This window comes from Volvox carteri (genome assembly GCF_000143455.1).
Source record: "Volvox carteri f. nagariensis unplaced genomic scaffold VOLCAscaffold_21, whole genome shotgun sequence".
Classification (NCBI taxonomy): Eukaryota; Viridiplantae; Chlorophyta; class Chlorophyceae; order Chlamydomonadales; family Volvocaceae; genus Volvox; species Volvox carteri.
Window position 1 is genome coordinate 403,727 of NW_003307564.1, and position 15,774 is coordinate 419,500.

General features: G+C 52.6%; 3 protein-coding genes across 3 annotated transcripts in view; 2 read left to right on the forward strand and 1 right to left on the reverse strand.

Moving 5' to 3' along the window:
* VOLCADRAFT_104919 (uncharacterized protein) overlaps positions 1–4,435 on the forward strand; it is a gene marked incomplete at both ends in the record, with an annotated part of 15,703 nt that extends 11,268 nt beyond the window's left edge. The window contains 6 exons of the mRNA XM_002950896.1: positions 533–615; positions 1,175–1,196; positions 1,628–1,668; positions 2,360–2,444; positions 2,808–2,866; positions 3,250–4,435. Of these exons, the coding sequence (XP_002950942.1) occupies positions 533–615; positions 1,175–1,196; positions 1,628–1,668; positions 2,360–2,444; positions 2,808–2,866; positions 3,250–4,435 (1,476 nt within the window). The remainder of the gene's footprint in view (positions 1–532; positions 616–1,174; positions 1,197–1,627; positions 1,669–2,359; positions 2,445–2,807; positions 2,867–3,249) is intronic.
* A 4,200-nt stretch (positions 4,436–8,635) lies between these two features.
* VOLCADRAFT_91432 (uncharacterized protein) lies at positions 8,636–11,287 on the reverse strand (the record flags this gene model as incomplete). Its single annotated transcript, XM_002950994.1, has 6 exons — positions 8,636–8,672; positions 9,182–9,404; positions 9,731–9,737; positions 10,818–10,837; positions 11,184–11,211; positions 11,270–11,287. The coding sequence occupies 6 exons, from the start codon at positions 11,285–11,287 to the stop codon at positions 8,636–8,638; spliced, it is 333 nt and encodes a 110-aa protein (XP_002951040.1).
* Positions 11,288–11,650: 363 nt separating this feature from the next.
* Positions 11,651–14,124, forward strand: VOLCADRAFT_45142 (uncharacterized protein; the record flags this gene model as incomplete). The annotated part of the gene is made up of 6 exons (XM_002950897.1): positions 11,651–11,721; positions 11,792–11,917; positions 12,357–12,442; positions 12,897–13,066; positions 13,528–13,616; positions 14,016–14,124. Coding segments are annotated over 6 exons (651 nt in total), but the record flags the coding sequence as incomplete, so codon positions are not given.
* Positions 14,125–15,774: the final 1,650 nt, after the last annotated feature.

A 15,774-nucleotide genomic window follows, 5' to 3' on the forward strand; every position in this document is an offset into this window, starting at 1 on the left:
CGTGGGGAGTCCCCCGCCCCTTAGAGGACAGTTGGACAGTCCCCCGGCACCCTGCCACGTGTTTCCCCCCCTCTGCGTCCGAATGTGCAGAGACATCACGTAACTTACCTTCACAGTGCATGCCTGCGGTCCAAACGGTCCAAGGGGTTTTGTATAACCCGAGCAGGCCCTCACACATCTCTCCCGGGCCCCCCCCTCCACATAATCCGCGGTGTAGGTCTCGGACACTTGCGTCGTTGCATTTCCCTCCTTGACTTTGCCATCCAGATGTTTCCCCCTACCCTTCCCTTGAGCCCTTCCCTCGTTGCTGTTGTACAGTAATCAAATTATCCAAATTAGACTTCCGCGCCCTCCTCCGCCTCCCGCATGAAACACAACTCTTCATTCCTGCTTCCTGTCTGGTGTTGGTGGTGGTACTACTGCTACTGCTACTGCTACTGTTACTGCTACTGCTGGTACTACTACTGCTGGTACTGCTTGTGGTGATGGTGATGGTGACGGCGGCGGCTCACGCGGTTCATACCACCGCCAGCTGAGTGACTTTGGTTGTGTGCGGGTGATGAATGAGGAGGGAGATGACGGTCGACTGGGCTTCAGGCAACCGCAGCCACTGGGGTGAGCGAAGGGAAGAATGAGTGTAAGGGTGTGTATGGGTGTAGGGGGTTGTGTCGGGGTGTGGGTGCGTGTGTGCGTGTGTGCGTGTGTATGAAGGTTACAAGGATCTGACCGGTCCTGACGCTAGCCAGGGGTGCTGCGTGTTCAGGGGTCATGTGGTTTAGGGGGATGTCGGGCTTGCCATGCTTTTTGCATGAACTGACTCGAATCTGTGATCACTACTGATTTGTCTGTCCATGCCATATATGTATTGCGCTGATGTTGTATTATATCGATTTCCACACGTACTCCTCCTGTACACCTATGCTGTTACAGTTGTTCCGTCGTACCTTGACTGATTGCTGCCTCACTCGTACTCGCGGAGGCCTTATCTCCGTTCTTTCCGTGTCCACCACTTACACCTTTGACGTACATGATCACTTTTCAGCCCTTATCCATCACCCAAGCCTAACCTGATTTTATGTACTCATCCCTGGACCGGATGTTTTCCGGCCCGCCCTGACTGGAATCTAAAATAATAATCGTCACACGCGTCGTCGGCCATGCGGATTGAGCTCAGGACTCTTACTCACATGGCCCCGGTGAGTTACGATATTTCAACGGGTCAAAAAGCAAGTCTTGTTGTATAGCATTATATGGACTTTGCCAGAATCCGTGTCTACTTCTTTTCGTCATGCACAACCTTTGTCATAGCTGACTGTCGTACATATACATGGTATATATTGTACGGCTTTATATGTGTGTGCAATCAAAGGGTCCGCGGACCTGTTGCCAACTTAGGCTCCTAGTCTCCTGGAGGAACTAGCTGAGATGTCGATGGAGTTATCAGCCACCAGCCTGACTGCCATTATATGTTTTTCTTCGCAGTGCGGCTGCTATTTTCTTATTTCCGTACTTGTGTGTATTCTCCTGGGAAATCCCTGAACACGCCCGTCCCCCAACGACGCTTTCCTGGCTATCAATGCTCTCACGAAGTCCGTGCCCATTTTACTGCCGTGCCGCTGCGCTTTAGGAGATGTTTGTGCACGCCGGCCTGCTAGATGCTGGTGTCGAGTAAGTTTTGTTTGGAGCTATATGTATATGCATATGTTTCTTAATGTGCCTTGCCACGACGATGCTCAAGCGTGGTAGGAAAAGAGAACTAGATCCAGAAACAGATCCGAATCCGGATCCGGATCCGGATCCGGATGTCTGCATGGGCTCCCAAAAGTATTAGCACAGCGTGAAAGCTAACGGCGTGTTTAGGGCCTATTTAGGCCCGCTTAGGAGTAGGAGAACCCCCTGCGAATTGGTGCAAAGCACACGCACACACACATACGCACACCCTAATATACGCATACGCACACATACGCATACGCACACATACGCACACATACGCATACGCACACATACACACATACACACATACGCACACCCTAAAAGCACTCAACATCCTACTTGCGGTTTGATGTGGACGTTGTCGGCTCTGATGTCCGCCGACTATACGATGACGTGATGATAGGGTTGAAGAGACGTGGGTTGAAAACAAGGAGAGGGCAGCTGGTATGATGCCTCAAGGATAGGACAGCGGGATGATCAGTTGCTGAAAGAGAGAGGGGGAAAGCTCCTGGAGAAAACGTTTTTGTTGATGGCCTGTCGGAGAGGATATAGGATATTACTTTATTATTCACTACATTTTACCACAGCACACCTCGCATGACGACTCACCTCACATTATAGCCGCCGTACACCTGCCGTATTGCAGCATCTACGCATTCGGCATCATTATGTGGGAGCTCATTATGGTGGCTCCGCTGTACGACGGTACGGTGCCCAAGGAGAAGCTGCCGGTACGCTGTGTGTACGTACACGTAGATAGGTACTGGCAGCTGTAAATGCAGTTTATTATTATGATATTTAATTATTTTATTTATTTAATCATTAAATTAATTTTTGCCTCTCACCACTTCATCCTGCACAAACTACTAAGCCGCCTTCCTCCTGCCGTTATCTTCAATTTTATTAACTCTGTCCGAAACATCATCAGATCGCCGTGACCGACGCCCTCCTCTGTCTTCCTTCTTCCCTCGCCATCCCTTTCTCTGCATGCCGTACCGATCCCTGCCACACTCGCCTTCCACATTCGTCACGGTCCGTCAACACGACCCAATTCAAAAAAACGAAAAACCGAAAAAACTGAAAACCACCGACAGTCGATGATACGCCGCGGTCTGAGGCCCATCTTCCATCCTCTCGTTCCGCCAGAATACAGGTACGTGTATTGCCGTACACCTGTACGACAGTCCACGTTGTATGACGTTTCACGATTGGATATCAGTTGTTGCTGGGTGCCTTCTCTGACGACGAGCGGCGCATGTTGTGGTACGTCACAGCTGCATCTGCCGGCGCCGTCATCCGCGCAAAAATCATACTCTGCATATCCTGCATTTCTTTGATATTTATTTTTCTTTATTGTGCTATATTGTTTAATTTTTATTGTGCTATATTATTTATTTTTATTTATTTGCTTAAAGCTTTACAATTATTTATTTTATTTTGCTTAGTCCTAGATAAGATAGCCAGATGTACACTCTCTGTTCGGCTGTAACTTCGCACATTGTTCATTGCTGCTGCCGTCACTTCACGGAACCGCAGGATGCTGGCCACGGCTTGCTGGCAGGACGACCCCCGCCGTCGACCCACTGCTGCCGTACTTGTCAGCATGCTGCAACGTCTGCTTGTACGAGCGCAAGCCACCGCCAGGTCGGGATCGTCGTATGGCAGCATCGGCGGCCACCACGCCGCCAGCAAAGCCATGTCGTCATCTTTCTCCGGCATTGGACCAGCTCAGGCCGCTTCGCCGGCTGCAGAGCCGGATGCCTGCTCCGCTGCCGGCGGCGGTGGCGCCGCCCCCGCCTCGGCTGCTGCCGCTCTGCCGTCACGACATGTGTACGGAGGTGTAATGCGCCGTAACACTGTTGCATCGAGTCTCGGCCAAGCAGCAGCGAGCCACGGCGGCGGAGCCGCCGCCGCTGCCGCCGCCAGCGGCGGCAGTGGTGCGGGAGGTAGCGGGCAACGTCAAGCGTTCCCGCCGCCGCTACCAAGCCCCCTTTCCAGGGAGGCGGGCCCGGCAGCGCGGGCTGCCGTACGGATGGGTGACGGCGGCGGCGTCAAGGCTTCGGCGCGCCTTGCTGAATCCCCAATACTGTCTCAACCCCAAGCCGGCTCTATGAATGTCACAGCCCTAAGCCCCCTGGGCACGGGGCTAGGCCCGCTGGCGTCACCGCCACTGGCGTCGCCGCCACTGGCGGCAGCGTCAGGTGACGGCGCCCCACTGGTAGGCCCAGCTCCCGCAAGCGTGACGTCGAGGGCCGTCGCCTCCGGCGGCGTCACCGACGCTGCAGCCGCAGCCGCTGCTGCTACTGCAGGGCCCCTTGATGACGTGGCGGCGGCTCCGACCACCACCTCGACGGCGGCGAAACGTGCCGTCGCTGCCGGTACGGCATCAGCTGGATCCGCGATATCGGCGGCGCCCTTTTCCTTGGACGCGCAGGCTAGCAGTTTGCTGGGCATCGGGAACACTACTGCCGGGGATCCGCATGCAAGCTCCTCCACCTTCGCCGCCGCCAACGCCGCTAGAGCCCTGGTCTCCGGCGGCGGCGGCGCCGCTGCCACCAACGCCAACGCCGCTGTGGTCGCACCTCACTCCCCCGCTGCCTTCGAATCTCCCGACGCCCTTCTGCCCCTGCGAGGTAGCGTCTTTCCCACGGGAAGTCTCGGACCGCTAACTGCCTCAACCGCCAACGGCGGCAACACGGGAGATGAGTTGGTTGGGCTGTAGGACCAACGAACCGTTGCCCTGAGGAGGGAGGGGGGAAAGGAGCAGCAGTAGCAGAGGCAGTGTGAGGTCATTGGGGTTGGGCTGCTCGGGCGTGTAAGCTGGAGGGTTCTTGCCGTTAACGCTGCCGTTAACGCTGCCGTTAGCGCTGCCGTTTCCCGTTGTGCTTATCTAAGCAACACCAACCGACGACGGCTGTGGCGACGGCTGTGGCGACATATCCGCAATATCCGCAATCTTTGCTGCGATTCTTTCCAGCATCTAAAAAGAAATTACGCTGCGAATCGCAACTAAACCGCAACCACCATCACATTCACAATAACCAAAACCTGCGTCGCCAACCGCCCACACCACACCTGAGCCAAGCAACCAACCACATAAAAGTTAGTTAAAACATGGACTGGAACTCAACCGTTTAATTTAGACAATTCAGCTGCATGGATCAACCGTTCCAAAACCAAGACTTCAGATCTGTTCCATAAGGATCTTCCTGGCTGCTCGGCGTTACGGCACTAAAATGATACTCGGATACTTGAAATATAGACAAAAAGCGAGTACAGTTATGTTGCAATGGAGGAGCGCGATTTCGACATAGCGCAGTAGCGCGCAATTGTACATTTGGAGTGCAACGAAGAGCAAAAGAAAATTGGTTCGACTTCTTTTTGGATTTGGTTGAGTTGTCGATATGGGTGCATGAAAAGGCGGTTTCATGTAGCTTCAATAGAGCCGTTCTGTTATTAGCGGTTTTGATTGTAACAACTGTAATACCTACTGTTACTACTTATGATCGTGTTTTATGATGACCGTATACCCCTGCTCTGCGGTGGGCGGTTTTCTTGCTGAGTAGTGAACTAGATATCAGTTTTTTGCATTGTGGTGTTGTTGAGATTAAATAGCTCTGGTGAACGAGTGAAAGGAAAAAAACAGCTCTTCCGCGCTTTTAACTGAATTAACATTAGACAACCTGATCAGGGCCTTATGGCGTTGTGTGTTCCATCTTTTTTCCATGTATTGTCGCCCCTGTCAACGTAAAGCGGGCCCATCCCCGTAATCCTCCTAGTTGTAAATTTGTTTTGCGGAAGTTACTGTCCTGATAAAGGGCTGCGTGCAAGGTGTGTTGTTGCTTGTATTATGCCATTACCACGAGTCCACAACTTTCCCGAATTCGATTGTAGCTCCAGATGACTGCTCCACAGCGACTACAATTCAAGGACTGGGCTTTGTGAGCCAGACGCGCGCTGAAGGTCATATGGGTCCGACCTGCAATACGATTTGACTGGCGGGAGAACGAATCGCGTTCGAACACAATGTGCGCGTGCGGAGGCGTCTTTTCGTACCGGGAACGGGGGTTGGAGAGGTGATGTACGGGAAGATGTACGGCGATCTGATGAGCAAATGCCGATCATGCAAGGAGCTCGGGGGGAAGGGTGTAGTTGATGTTGCCGCTCGATAACAAAAACAAACGTCTCTCTCTCCGCTCCAGGCAAGTGGATGTTTGCTACAGCGCAATAGCTTCACCGCTTGGCAAGTACGGCATAAACCGGTTGCGCCGTACATGTCGTACGGACCGTGTGTGCCGTGCTATCTTTTGACGTCATTCAGGCGAACCCATACATGTACTACAGCGCTGGAGATCATCGTTGGCATACGTTGCTGTGCGCATGGTTCCCCACGGACATGGAACGAGTGGCTGAAGGTGTTTTAGGTGTTTAAATTATGAAGGGGTAGTGCCGCAATGTGGACTTGAACATTGTTGGATTGCTCCGGCCTTTCCATGGTTTAGATGCATCCACCAAGACTTTAACTGCTTAGTCTCTGTAGTTTTAGCAAAACAAAGCCAACCAGACGGGTCATTTGGCTCTTTAGGGTGCGGGAAAGTTTCCAGCTGCGCCCTGCTTTCGTTGACTTAATTGCTTTATGATTATTTTGTGTGCTCGGGACTCTATCAGCTAGTTTCCGGGATTTCCTGTTCAGGAGCCGTTCGGGTGCAGTTTCCGTTTCCTGTTCCTTTTCTCCCTCCGCAATGTGATGCGAAGTGACGGGTTTTGTTTTTGCAAATGTCACAAGGGCCAAAATATTCGCTGCCGTCGTCAGCGGTTGTGCGTGTGTGTATGTATGTATGTATGTATGTGTGTGCTTCGGTTGCCGTGATCTCTTGCCGGCTTCAGGTCGTTGCGGCTGCCGCTAATGTCCCCCGCGCACGTTTCGGTTCTTGTGTCTCTCTTGCAGCGCGCCCCCACTAAAAGGCTCTAAAAGTGTGTGTTGTTGTGAGGTTTTATAGCATTTATAGCATTTTGCTGTTTCGAAGGCTATTTATTGACTGTGTGAGAGACAGGAGATGTGAATTACTTTTCCCATTCCGGTTCTGTATCTCGGCACGTAGCGCAACGTAATGGTCGCGAGTGATGTTCGCCCTTGCATGTGTGTCGCGTCGTTCGCCGTACTGCTTTTTTAATGAAGCGCTCGTCACGGACAGTTGCTTCCACTTGCTCACGCAGGTCCCTCAGTGCTCTAACGTGTGCACACGCATGCGCACGCGCGCGCGCGTGTGTGTGCGTGTGTATGTGTGTCTATGTGTATGTTTTAGTAGGGGTGCTGTTCGGATGTGAGATGTGCGAGGGCAACTGCAACGGCTACAGAGGCACACGTCTGCGGCACACGCTCCGATCCTAACTTTATTTTAAAGGAAGAGAACGAAGAAAGCAGTAGAGGTTGAGAAAGAAGATGTCGGAGTGGGAAGTACATGGGCGGCTCATGGGCGGGGCGATGAAGTACCAAGATAAAGGTAACGGGGGATGCACGGGAGCAGAAGCTATGAGACGAAGGGGTATATTACATCTAAACCAAAGAAATTCGAAGAGCCCCTTCATTATGCTGTGAGGTGTTTTTTGCGGGTGCTGGGCCGGGCAATAGAACGAAGGGCCGCTTTGTGTGCGGCATAATGACAGGCAGGCAGGGCCGATGTGCGTAGGGGGGGAAGAGGCCCCTGATGGGAGCTCCCCGCAGCAGCAACACCCTATGGCAGTACAAGTGTGTATTTGCATGACGCACCGGGGTTGCGGGTACAGGGGGACACGGCGGCAGATGGCAAGGACGGGTGGGAAGGGCGGGTGGGCGGTGCAGGTGGGCGAGGCAGATGGGTAATTGGGTAGGTTAGTTTGGTGGGTAGTTGGGCGGGAGGGATGTGCCGGGTGGAGAGCGGCGGGATGGGATGAAGATCGGGCGGGTGAGTATTGGGGGTGCGGTGGAGGGCATCATCTGAGGGGGGGTATCAGCAGTATCGGCCGGGACTGCGCACGTATGGGCTTTGACGCTACTTTACCGTAGAGCTTATGTGCGTATGTGCGTATGCGTATCGGCATAGCTGCAGGGCATAAAAGTGCAGCGAGCGCACAAAATCAAAACTTGCATGACGAGGTGTCATATTACTGTGTGCCGTACAATTCCCGCGACCCAGGGCGTGGCTTGTGGGGCGGGGTAAAGCTCAGACTGGCTGCTGAGGAGCGGAGTCCAAGATGTTGAGGGGCGGCCAATCGCCCCCCTGCGGCACCTCTGCTGGAACACCAACTGCTGCTAACATAGCACACACTTTGAGCAATCGCTTCCGTGCATCTCTTCTCGGCCGTTTTCCTGGCCGTCTTTTTGCTTGGCCATCTGTCTACCTGCCTATTTCATCTACTAGCTTCCTGGCTGTGAGGGTGCTGCTACTAATCGGGCAAGCCAGGCCTGATGTCGTACTAGTACGGAGCTCTGGGGTAACCGATATGCCTGGAGCTAGGTTCGTCATTGTGGGTTGTGGGATCCCGGGGGGCCTTGGCTTCAAGCCCAAGTTAGGTTGGGAACATGGCTGGGGCTGTAAACGCTGCAAATGCTGCAAAACATGATGTTTTTGCCTTTGTAAATCAATTAGGAGGGCAACCAGAAGTTCGCTAGTGTGTTTGGTGGGGGATGATAGCGGCGGCTGAAGGGCAGTGATTGAGTTGGTCGCCATCTGTTTTGTAGATTTTTGTATCGTCTACGTAGGCCGTGTCCCTTGTGCAATAAAGGTAGAAATAATCATAATCGATCTGTTCCGGGGGGCAATGTATAGACTATCCAGGGGGACAATTTTATGGACGGTGGTCGTGGCACGAATGTAATCGTGGGGTTGGTGATCGTGGCCGTGCTGCGGCGGTCGCGCTGGGAGTGGGTGGAAGACGTGATCTACCCGTCATGCCCCTCATCATGGGGGCCACTGCGGCTGCGGGGAGCCGTGGGGGGGGGGGAGAGAAAGAACCATACAGGACTTTGTATGCATACATACATACGCACGTACATACATGCATGCACGCATGCACGCACACAACCCATGATGGTTTTCGTTACCAACGGCCTCTTTCCCGCTTCGGGACATATATCGCGAGCTTTTCATCTCCAAGCACTGAAGGACTGTTGTCGCATTTGCGTTTGTTGTGGAGAGGTGCGCGGCGTTAGGCCATCTGTTACGTGCTTGGCGGGTCATGCAACTCTTCAGGTACAGCACATATACACACACACACACACTCTGCTAGCGGACCTGCGGCTCTCGGCTGCTTAGAAAGGGCCAGAGGCCCCTCGTGCCCCTCTTCCCGCGTCCGCTTAGGGAGAGAGCTTAGGCGGTCTTTCCGTTGGGGCTGGGCAGCCGTCCCTCTGTGGCCAGTGTCGTCAGGCCCGGTCAGATAGATACTTGTAACCTTCCACAGGTGCGGGGCGGCTGGAGTGGGAGCTCACCATGAAGATCTATAGATACTGTCGCAGAACAGCGGTGGAGGGATGATTCTGCATCGGGCCCGGACCAGGGGCTGTATACCAGATGGTGGTTGGATAACGAAACCGGGCGGCGGCAGGATCCGCAAGGATAGGGTGGCGCGATTGGCACTGGTATGAGTGCGTTGGTAGATCGCGCAGATGTTGAGCATGCGCTCGGTGGAACGGAGGTTGCTTGGCGTCTGAGCTGATGGCCGAATGTGTGTGTGTGTATATAATTGGCTAGAGGATTCGAACAGGTGACGGCGCCTTGCGTTGATAAGGGAGAACGGTTTTAGGACTCTGACCGACATAACGCCCCTCCAATGATGGACTGCTTCGGCGGTCGCTCCTTCCCGTTGGGGTACGGTTAGGTGCCCCTGGCCAGCGTCAGACCCGGATCAATATGTAACAGATACACATACACACATACATACATATACATACATACACATAATATACATACATACACACACATACACACACATACACACATATACACACATATACACACACATACACACACATACACACCTTCGGCCTGTTCCCGAATCGCGGCAGCTCATATTACTTAAACATGACACCCCACACACGTAACCGGATGAGCCACCCGATGGGCACCACTGACTCGAATGTACGGAAACGTACGAAAGCATCCCGTGCATCATCCCGTGCAACCCTCGCTTCAAGAGGTCAGGGAGTTCCCGATGTTCGCATCGATGGACTTCCTCAGCCACGTGAGCACAGAATCTTGTCAAGGGACCTGCCGTACAGCCCAACAGTTGCCATCCTGATGGCCGGGGGGTGGGGGGGGATTGCAAAGGTTCAAAGGTACGGATTAATCCTGAAAAGCCTGCTGAGGCCAACCCCTGACGTGACTTCAGGGTTTCGCCAACCGCTGCTCCGCTCCGTTTCGTGAGATGAATCTGTATCACCCTAACATGTCCACCAATTTCTAAACCGAGGCAAACCCCAGGCAAGCAGGAACTCTAAACCGAGTTCCTGCTTGCCTGGGGGGCATAGTTTTAAAGCGTTATGTTTTACAGCTTTTACTCCCGTCCTACCCCTGTCCTATCCTCTGTATTAATTTAGTACGAGAGCGTACGACAAATCCTTCAGGTGCGTCATACAAAGTAACCAGGCGGGCGGCAGGTGGCACTTGGGGGCAGCCAGGGGGAAAAACACACTCGCAGCAGCGCACGTATGGTGCCCGGCGGCTCAGGTAGGATAGTGCCCTCCCGGCCTTACTCGCTGAGGATTTCTGATGTATTTCGCGTTTGCACATGCTTCTTCTGCACTAGCCTGCTCGCGTCCGTCTGTGAAAAGATAGACAACTGAACCTTGTTTTAGTGCACAGGAAATGATTATCATCCGTGCACCCGCTGTCTACACATGCCGTACATGTGTGTATGTGTATGCGTGTGTTTTTGGGCGATGTTTTGAGCGTAAGATAATCTTAGGGACGCACAGGTATAGCCTTCGCGATACCTGGTTGCTCAGCTGGCCTGCGGCTGGCGTTTGGTTTGCGTGCGGAGTGGTGGCAGTGGCGGCTAAAGGTGGTGGCTGGCGGTACGATAAGCGCAAGTCTGCCGCAAGGCAGCAGCTTCGCAGAGCGGCTCACCTTTGAAAGGCCTACGGCATCTGTGGGTGGATAGAGCGGGGAAGAAAAAGTGCTCTAAGAAGTATCGTTTTATTGCGGTCTTGCCGCTGCTTAGGTTTGCGCAATAAGTGTCTTTCCGAAAGCTGCGAAAGCTGAGAGGGTGTGACGTCCACGTGGTCGTTCCTAAATAGCGCTGAACAGCGCCGTTTCTTGCTCAGCCCTTCAGGCTACATCTGTGCCGCGGCCATAGGACAGAGCTGAGGCGGGCAAGCATGTATAGGCGTCGGGAAAGCGACTTGCATAGGCAAGCCAAGAAAAGAGGCGGCGATGCCTGAGCTTCTTTCCCAAATCTTTGCTGATTCCTGTGAACTTTAGATAGCTGCTCACCTTCCCGCTTCGTCAAATTGCTCATGCGCTGGGTAGGAAAAGTTTAACATCGTACGTTTAGGCAGGAAATGTACGTCAAGGCTCACTCTTCCTTTGTTGCTCATTAAAATATTAGGCTCACATATTGGTACCGTAAGCAGCTGTAACGTACGCGCATGGTTCTCTTATCTGAGATTTTTGGCGAACGACCTGCATTCGCACGCTGGACAGAGTGTTTTTATAATCGATAGGGAACCATGACTGTCTGTGATCTTACTGATCATGAGCGGCACCTTGTTCAGCAGCTGAAAGCCGAGGTTGCCCCAATAGTTGCACAGCATGCTTGCTTGAAACAGTTCTGCAATGAACACACGTATGTTCGCTATCTTCGAGCGAGGTATGCTGTGAGCTAATCGCGTACGCTTCGGCACTGTAGACGTGACGCGTGCGTGCTGGACTCACGAATGGAACTTTTTGCGCGTTGCTGCCGGAAACGCAACAACCGCAGGGGCTGGAACCTGCATAAGGCCTCCAAAATGCTGAAAGCGACGCTCGAATGGTAAGATACCGGCTGTTCGGGGCATTTTCCGCTGCTGCGGTTTCCCACCCAACCGCTAGAGCATACGCAGGCGCTTGGAGTACAAACCACACCTCATAAAATGGGAGGAAGTGCAGTCAGAGTCATCATCTGGAAAGCTATGGGTCTACCATGTCCAAGACAAGGCTGGGCGACCCATTGTCATGATGAGACCACGGTGGGTTAGCGAATGACACAACACCTTGCCTCACAGCGCAGCCAAGCATACTCCAAGGTTTTGTAGAGGTGTTGTTATGACACCCTCATCATTGCGGTCTCTCTGGTCAATACATGGTCTGGCCTTGCCGCCAACCAAACCGGCCTTTTAAGGAAAATGCTACTTTCCACATCCCCCCTGCACAGCCTGTTCCGCAGACGCCACGTTCAGCTATCTGTTTGATGCTGTCCTAGGAACACCACGCAGCGTCTTGGTGTCTGTCATCATCCTGGATGGTGTTGAGCTCCCCCCTTAACCTATAGGCAGACCTGACCAAACTGAACTCTGGTTTCTCTTTACCGCACGGGCACCGCTAGCGGGTATGTTTCCCACGTCTGTCTTCTTGTTTGACGCGTCCTTGTCCTTCTCCCCATATATGGGCTTTACACTGGCCGTACAGCAACCAAAACACAAAGGAGACGGAAAAGCAAATCCGGCATCTGATCTACATCTTGGAGGTCGCCTCTCGAATGGCGGATAAAAATGGTGAGCCCAATTTGATGAGGGCTAAGGGCTCTGCTTATATCGAAGTGAATTATGGTCTTGCAAATCCTGGGAACTGGAGTTACGGGGAAAATGCAAGTGAGTTGCATCCGGTCCGTTGACATGCGGACACGCGAAATTACGGAGGAGGAAGAAATGTGGAGGGAAAAAAAACGAAACAGCGAAATGTGCAGCGGAGCTCGTCGTGCTAGGTTTTGCTCTTCCACCCACCCACTTTTCCCCTCGCTCTGTTTTGCCACCCTATCTCATCCCCTCCATCCTTCGCTTCCTCCACACTTCCTCCTTACTCTTCTCCTCTTCCCCCTCGTCCTCCTCCCCTTACACTTTCCGTATAGTTGGAAGTTTCTTGATACAAAACCTAGGATATACTTTTTTAGGGATTCTTGAAATGTTTCAGCTTGCCTAAAAAATCTTGTTTAAATTGCTTATCGCTCAGGCGCGGGAAAATTTACCTGGTTACTTGACTTCAACGGCTACACGATGCACAACGCCCCACCCCTCAAAGTCAGTCTACACTGCAACTCCATTCTGGCCAACCACTACCCGGAACGACTCGGGCTGGCGTGCTGCTACCACGCCCCCATGCTGTTCTCCATGACGTGGAAGGTGCGTGTGGCGGGTGGTGGTAGTTAGGGTAGTTGGTGCGGATGTTGAGTTCATCATTCGCGCGCGTGTACGGTGGTAGCACAACGTAGGTGAAGGTGTTTGGGAACAGATATTACCTGCATGAGTGAATTCCGGAACCCTAGGGTGTGCGGAAAAGATAGGCCTCTGAGGAGTTGGGACATATAAACAGCAACACGTTACTTTAGGGGAAAATCGGCCTCGCGCGGAGAAGTGCATCGGTGCGTATTACCACACACACACGCACACGCACACCGCTCGCGGCTTTAGGTTTACGGAAATCAGGTTCTTTAGGAGTAGCATCTAGTAACAGCATATCTTGCACGTCACCTTGCAAAACTCCTCCTGAAAAACGCACACGCACACACACACACACACACACACACACACACACACACACTCAACCCATACACACACGGGCACGCGCGTGCACGGACCCACAGGCAGTCCAGCCTTTCATCGATCCGGTCACGAAGGAGAAGATAATTTTTGTGGACAAGGGCGCACATGAGCGGGAGCAAATGGTCACCAGGTCGGTTGGTGGTTTTGCAAACGGCAAACGAACCCCAACGAACATTTCCGAATTTCCGAATACGGGCCCGGGGTTGTGTTTGGGTTACGGGGTTGCAGGCGCAAGGGGGTTGGGGTAAAAGTAGGAGAGGATCTTGGAGACTGGTTTTGAGGGATGTCCAGGAAAAAGCTATTTTACAGCAAAACGTTTGTGCATTTGTGCATTATCTCTTAGTATACATATTCCCTGGCAATATGTTTAGCATATTCCGAATTTTTTATACTTGCCATTTTTGTTTTAATGTATGTTGCTATCTTTAGTAAGCCGTTTTTGTGATTATTATCCATATTCTTGCCATTAATTTTCGCCGTCCTTTCCGGCGCCTCCTGGTCTTCCGTTTCCTCCTCCTCTTCCCTGCAGGTTCGACATTGATCAAGTGGAGCAGTGCATGGGCGGCAACCTGCCGGGATGCGCGTACGACCATGGGAAGTACGGCAGCCGGATGCACGAGTACGACAAGGAGGTTGCGGCGGAGTTGGAGCAGTTGCGGTTGCAGGCTGCTGCGGCTGCTGCGGCTGGAGACCACCACGCGGCGATGGCTCCGGAGAATGCGATTCAGGGCCTGGTAACGGCGGGTGTGGAGCAGCTGCGAGTGGCGGCTAGCTGATGTCCGTGATGGGCGGTACCCTAGGTCGTGGTGGTTGTATTGGTAGGGCACCCTGTGGCGAGTTGAGGGAGCTCCAGCGTGTGTGTACGTACGTATGTATGTATGTACGTTCGTATATCCGTGTGTGTGTGTGTTCCACAATGAACGGAGCGGTGCGTATGTATGCATGTATGTATTTCTGAATGTGCGCATGCATGTGTGTATGTGAGAGCGCTGTGTGTGCGCTTGCATGCATGTCACGTATGCATCAAGTTTACAGGATTGTAGCTGTGAAGCTTTCTTTTATTTGCCGAGGGAGGGTATAACAATACGGGAATGCCTTAATAAGGCTCGGGGTTGGGTGGGAGGGGTCCCGTTGAAGCGGCGCGGAGCTCCAGTTGAAGCGGAAATCCCTCCGGCCTGAGTGGGTATGTATGTTGTTACAGGGTGGTCAACTTCGCCAGCGGCCCCCTTTCCCGGGGCAGTCCCTGCTCTCCCCTGCTAGAGGGGCACCCTAATCCGTCACCCCATCCGACTTCAGAATGTATTCGTTGGGTTCGGCAACTCACCACCAGCATCCAACCAAATCTAGCGGATCAACGGCGCATCAACTTAGTTCCTGGTCAGCTCGCAAGTTGATATTATCACGTCCTACACCGTCCATAAGATGGGGGGCCACCTCCCATTTCATCACTCCTCAAACACCCGAGGAGCCGGCAGGCGGATTTGAACCCGGGTCGACTGGGTCGACTGGGAGCAGAAGTCAGGCCTTAACCTCTGCCAGCCGCCTGCCATATGTATGTATGTATGTATGTATGTATGTATGTATGTGTGTATGTATGTGTGTACATATGTCTTAAGACATAACCAGGTATGCAGAAAGAGAAGCGGGAGAGCGACCCAAACTTAGAGTGTGGCAGGGTGTGTATGGAGTGATGAATTGGTGCTGAATGGGGATCTTATGTTATGATGTGAAAGAAGGGGAGCCGAGTAACTACCTTGCGAAGCACCCACTGCAGCAGTATCGATGGGGATGCAGTGTTGGGTGTAGTCGAGGAAGTGGATGACAGGGCGGTGTGAAGATATGTCGCTCTTTTCGGGTTCTTGTCTTGGATTTGATCATTTTGTCATGGTGATTGAGTGGATGGGTGGTTGGCTCAAGACTTGTACGTCTTGTGTGGTAGATGTTGGCCTGTTGGTGTCGATTTAGATGATAACAGATAGTTACCGGTATGTAACGGCAAATGACACGAACAAAACAAAAATAGTTTGTTTCTAGAGTTGTATGCGAGTCATATGCCAACTGTGAGGGGAGAAGCGCGGCATATTTCTTGTTGATGATTGGTGATGTCGTTTAAAGCTAACGCAGCGACTTTGCAATGTTGATGTTCCAGTGGGGACAGCTATCGCATCACTAGTGACCTTTTTTGCTGGCGTATAATTTTTATTGCCACATATTAACTTCCATACATATTAGCAGAGTGTTCTTACCGATGTCCTGCTTGCCAAACAAATCATATACTAATTATGCCA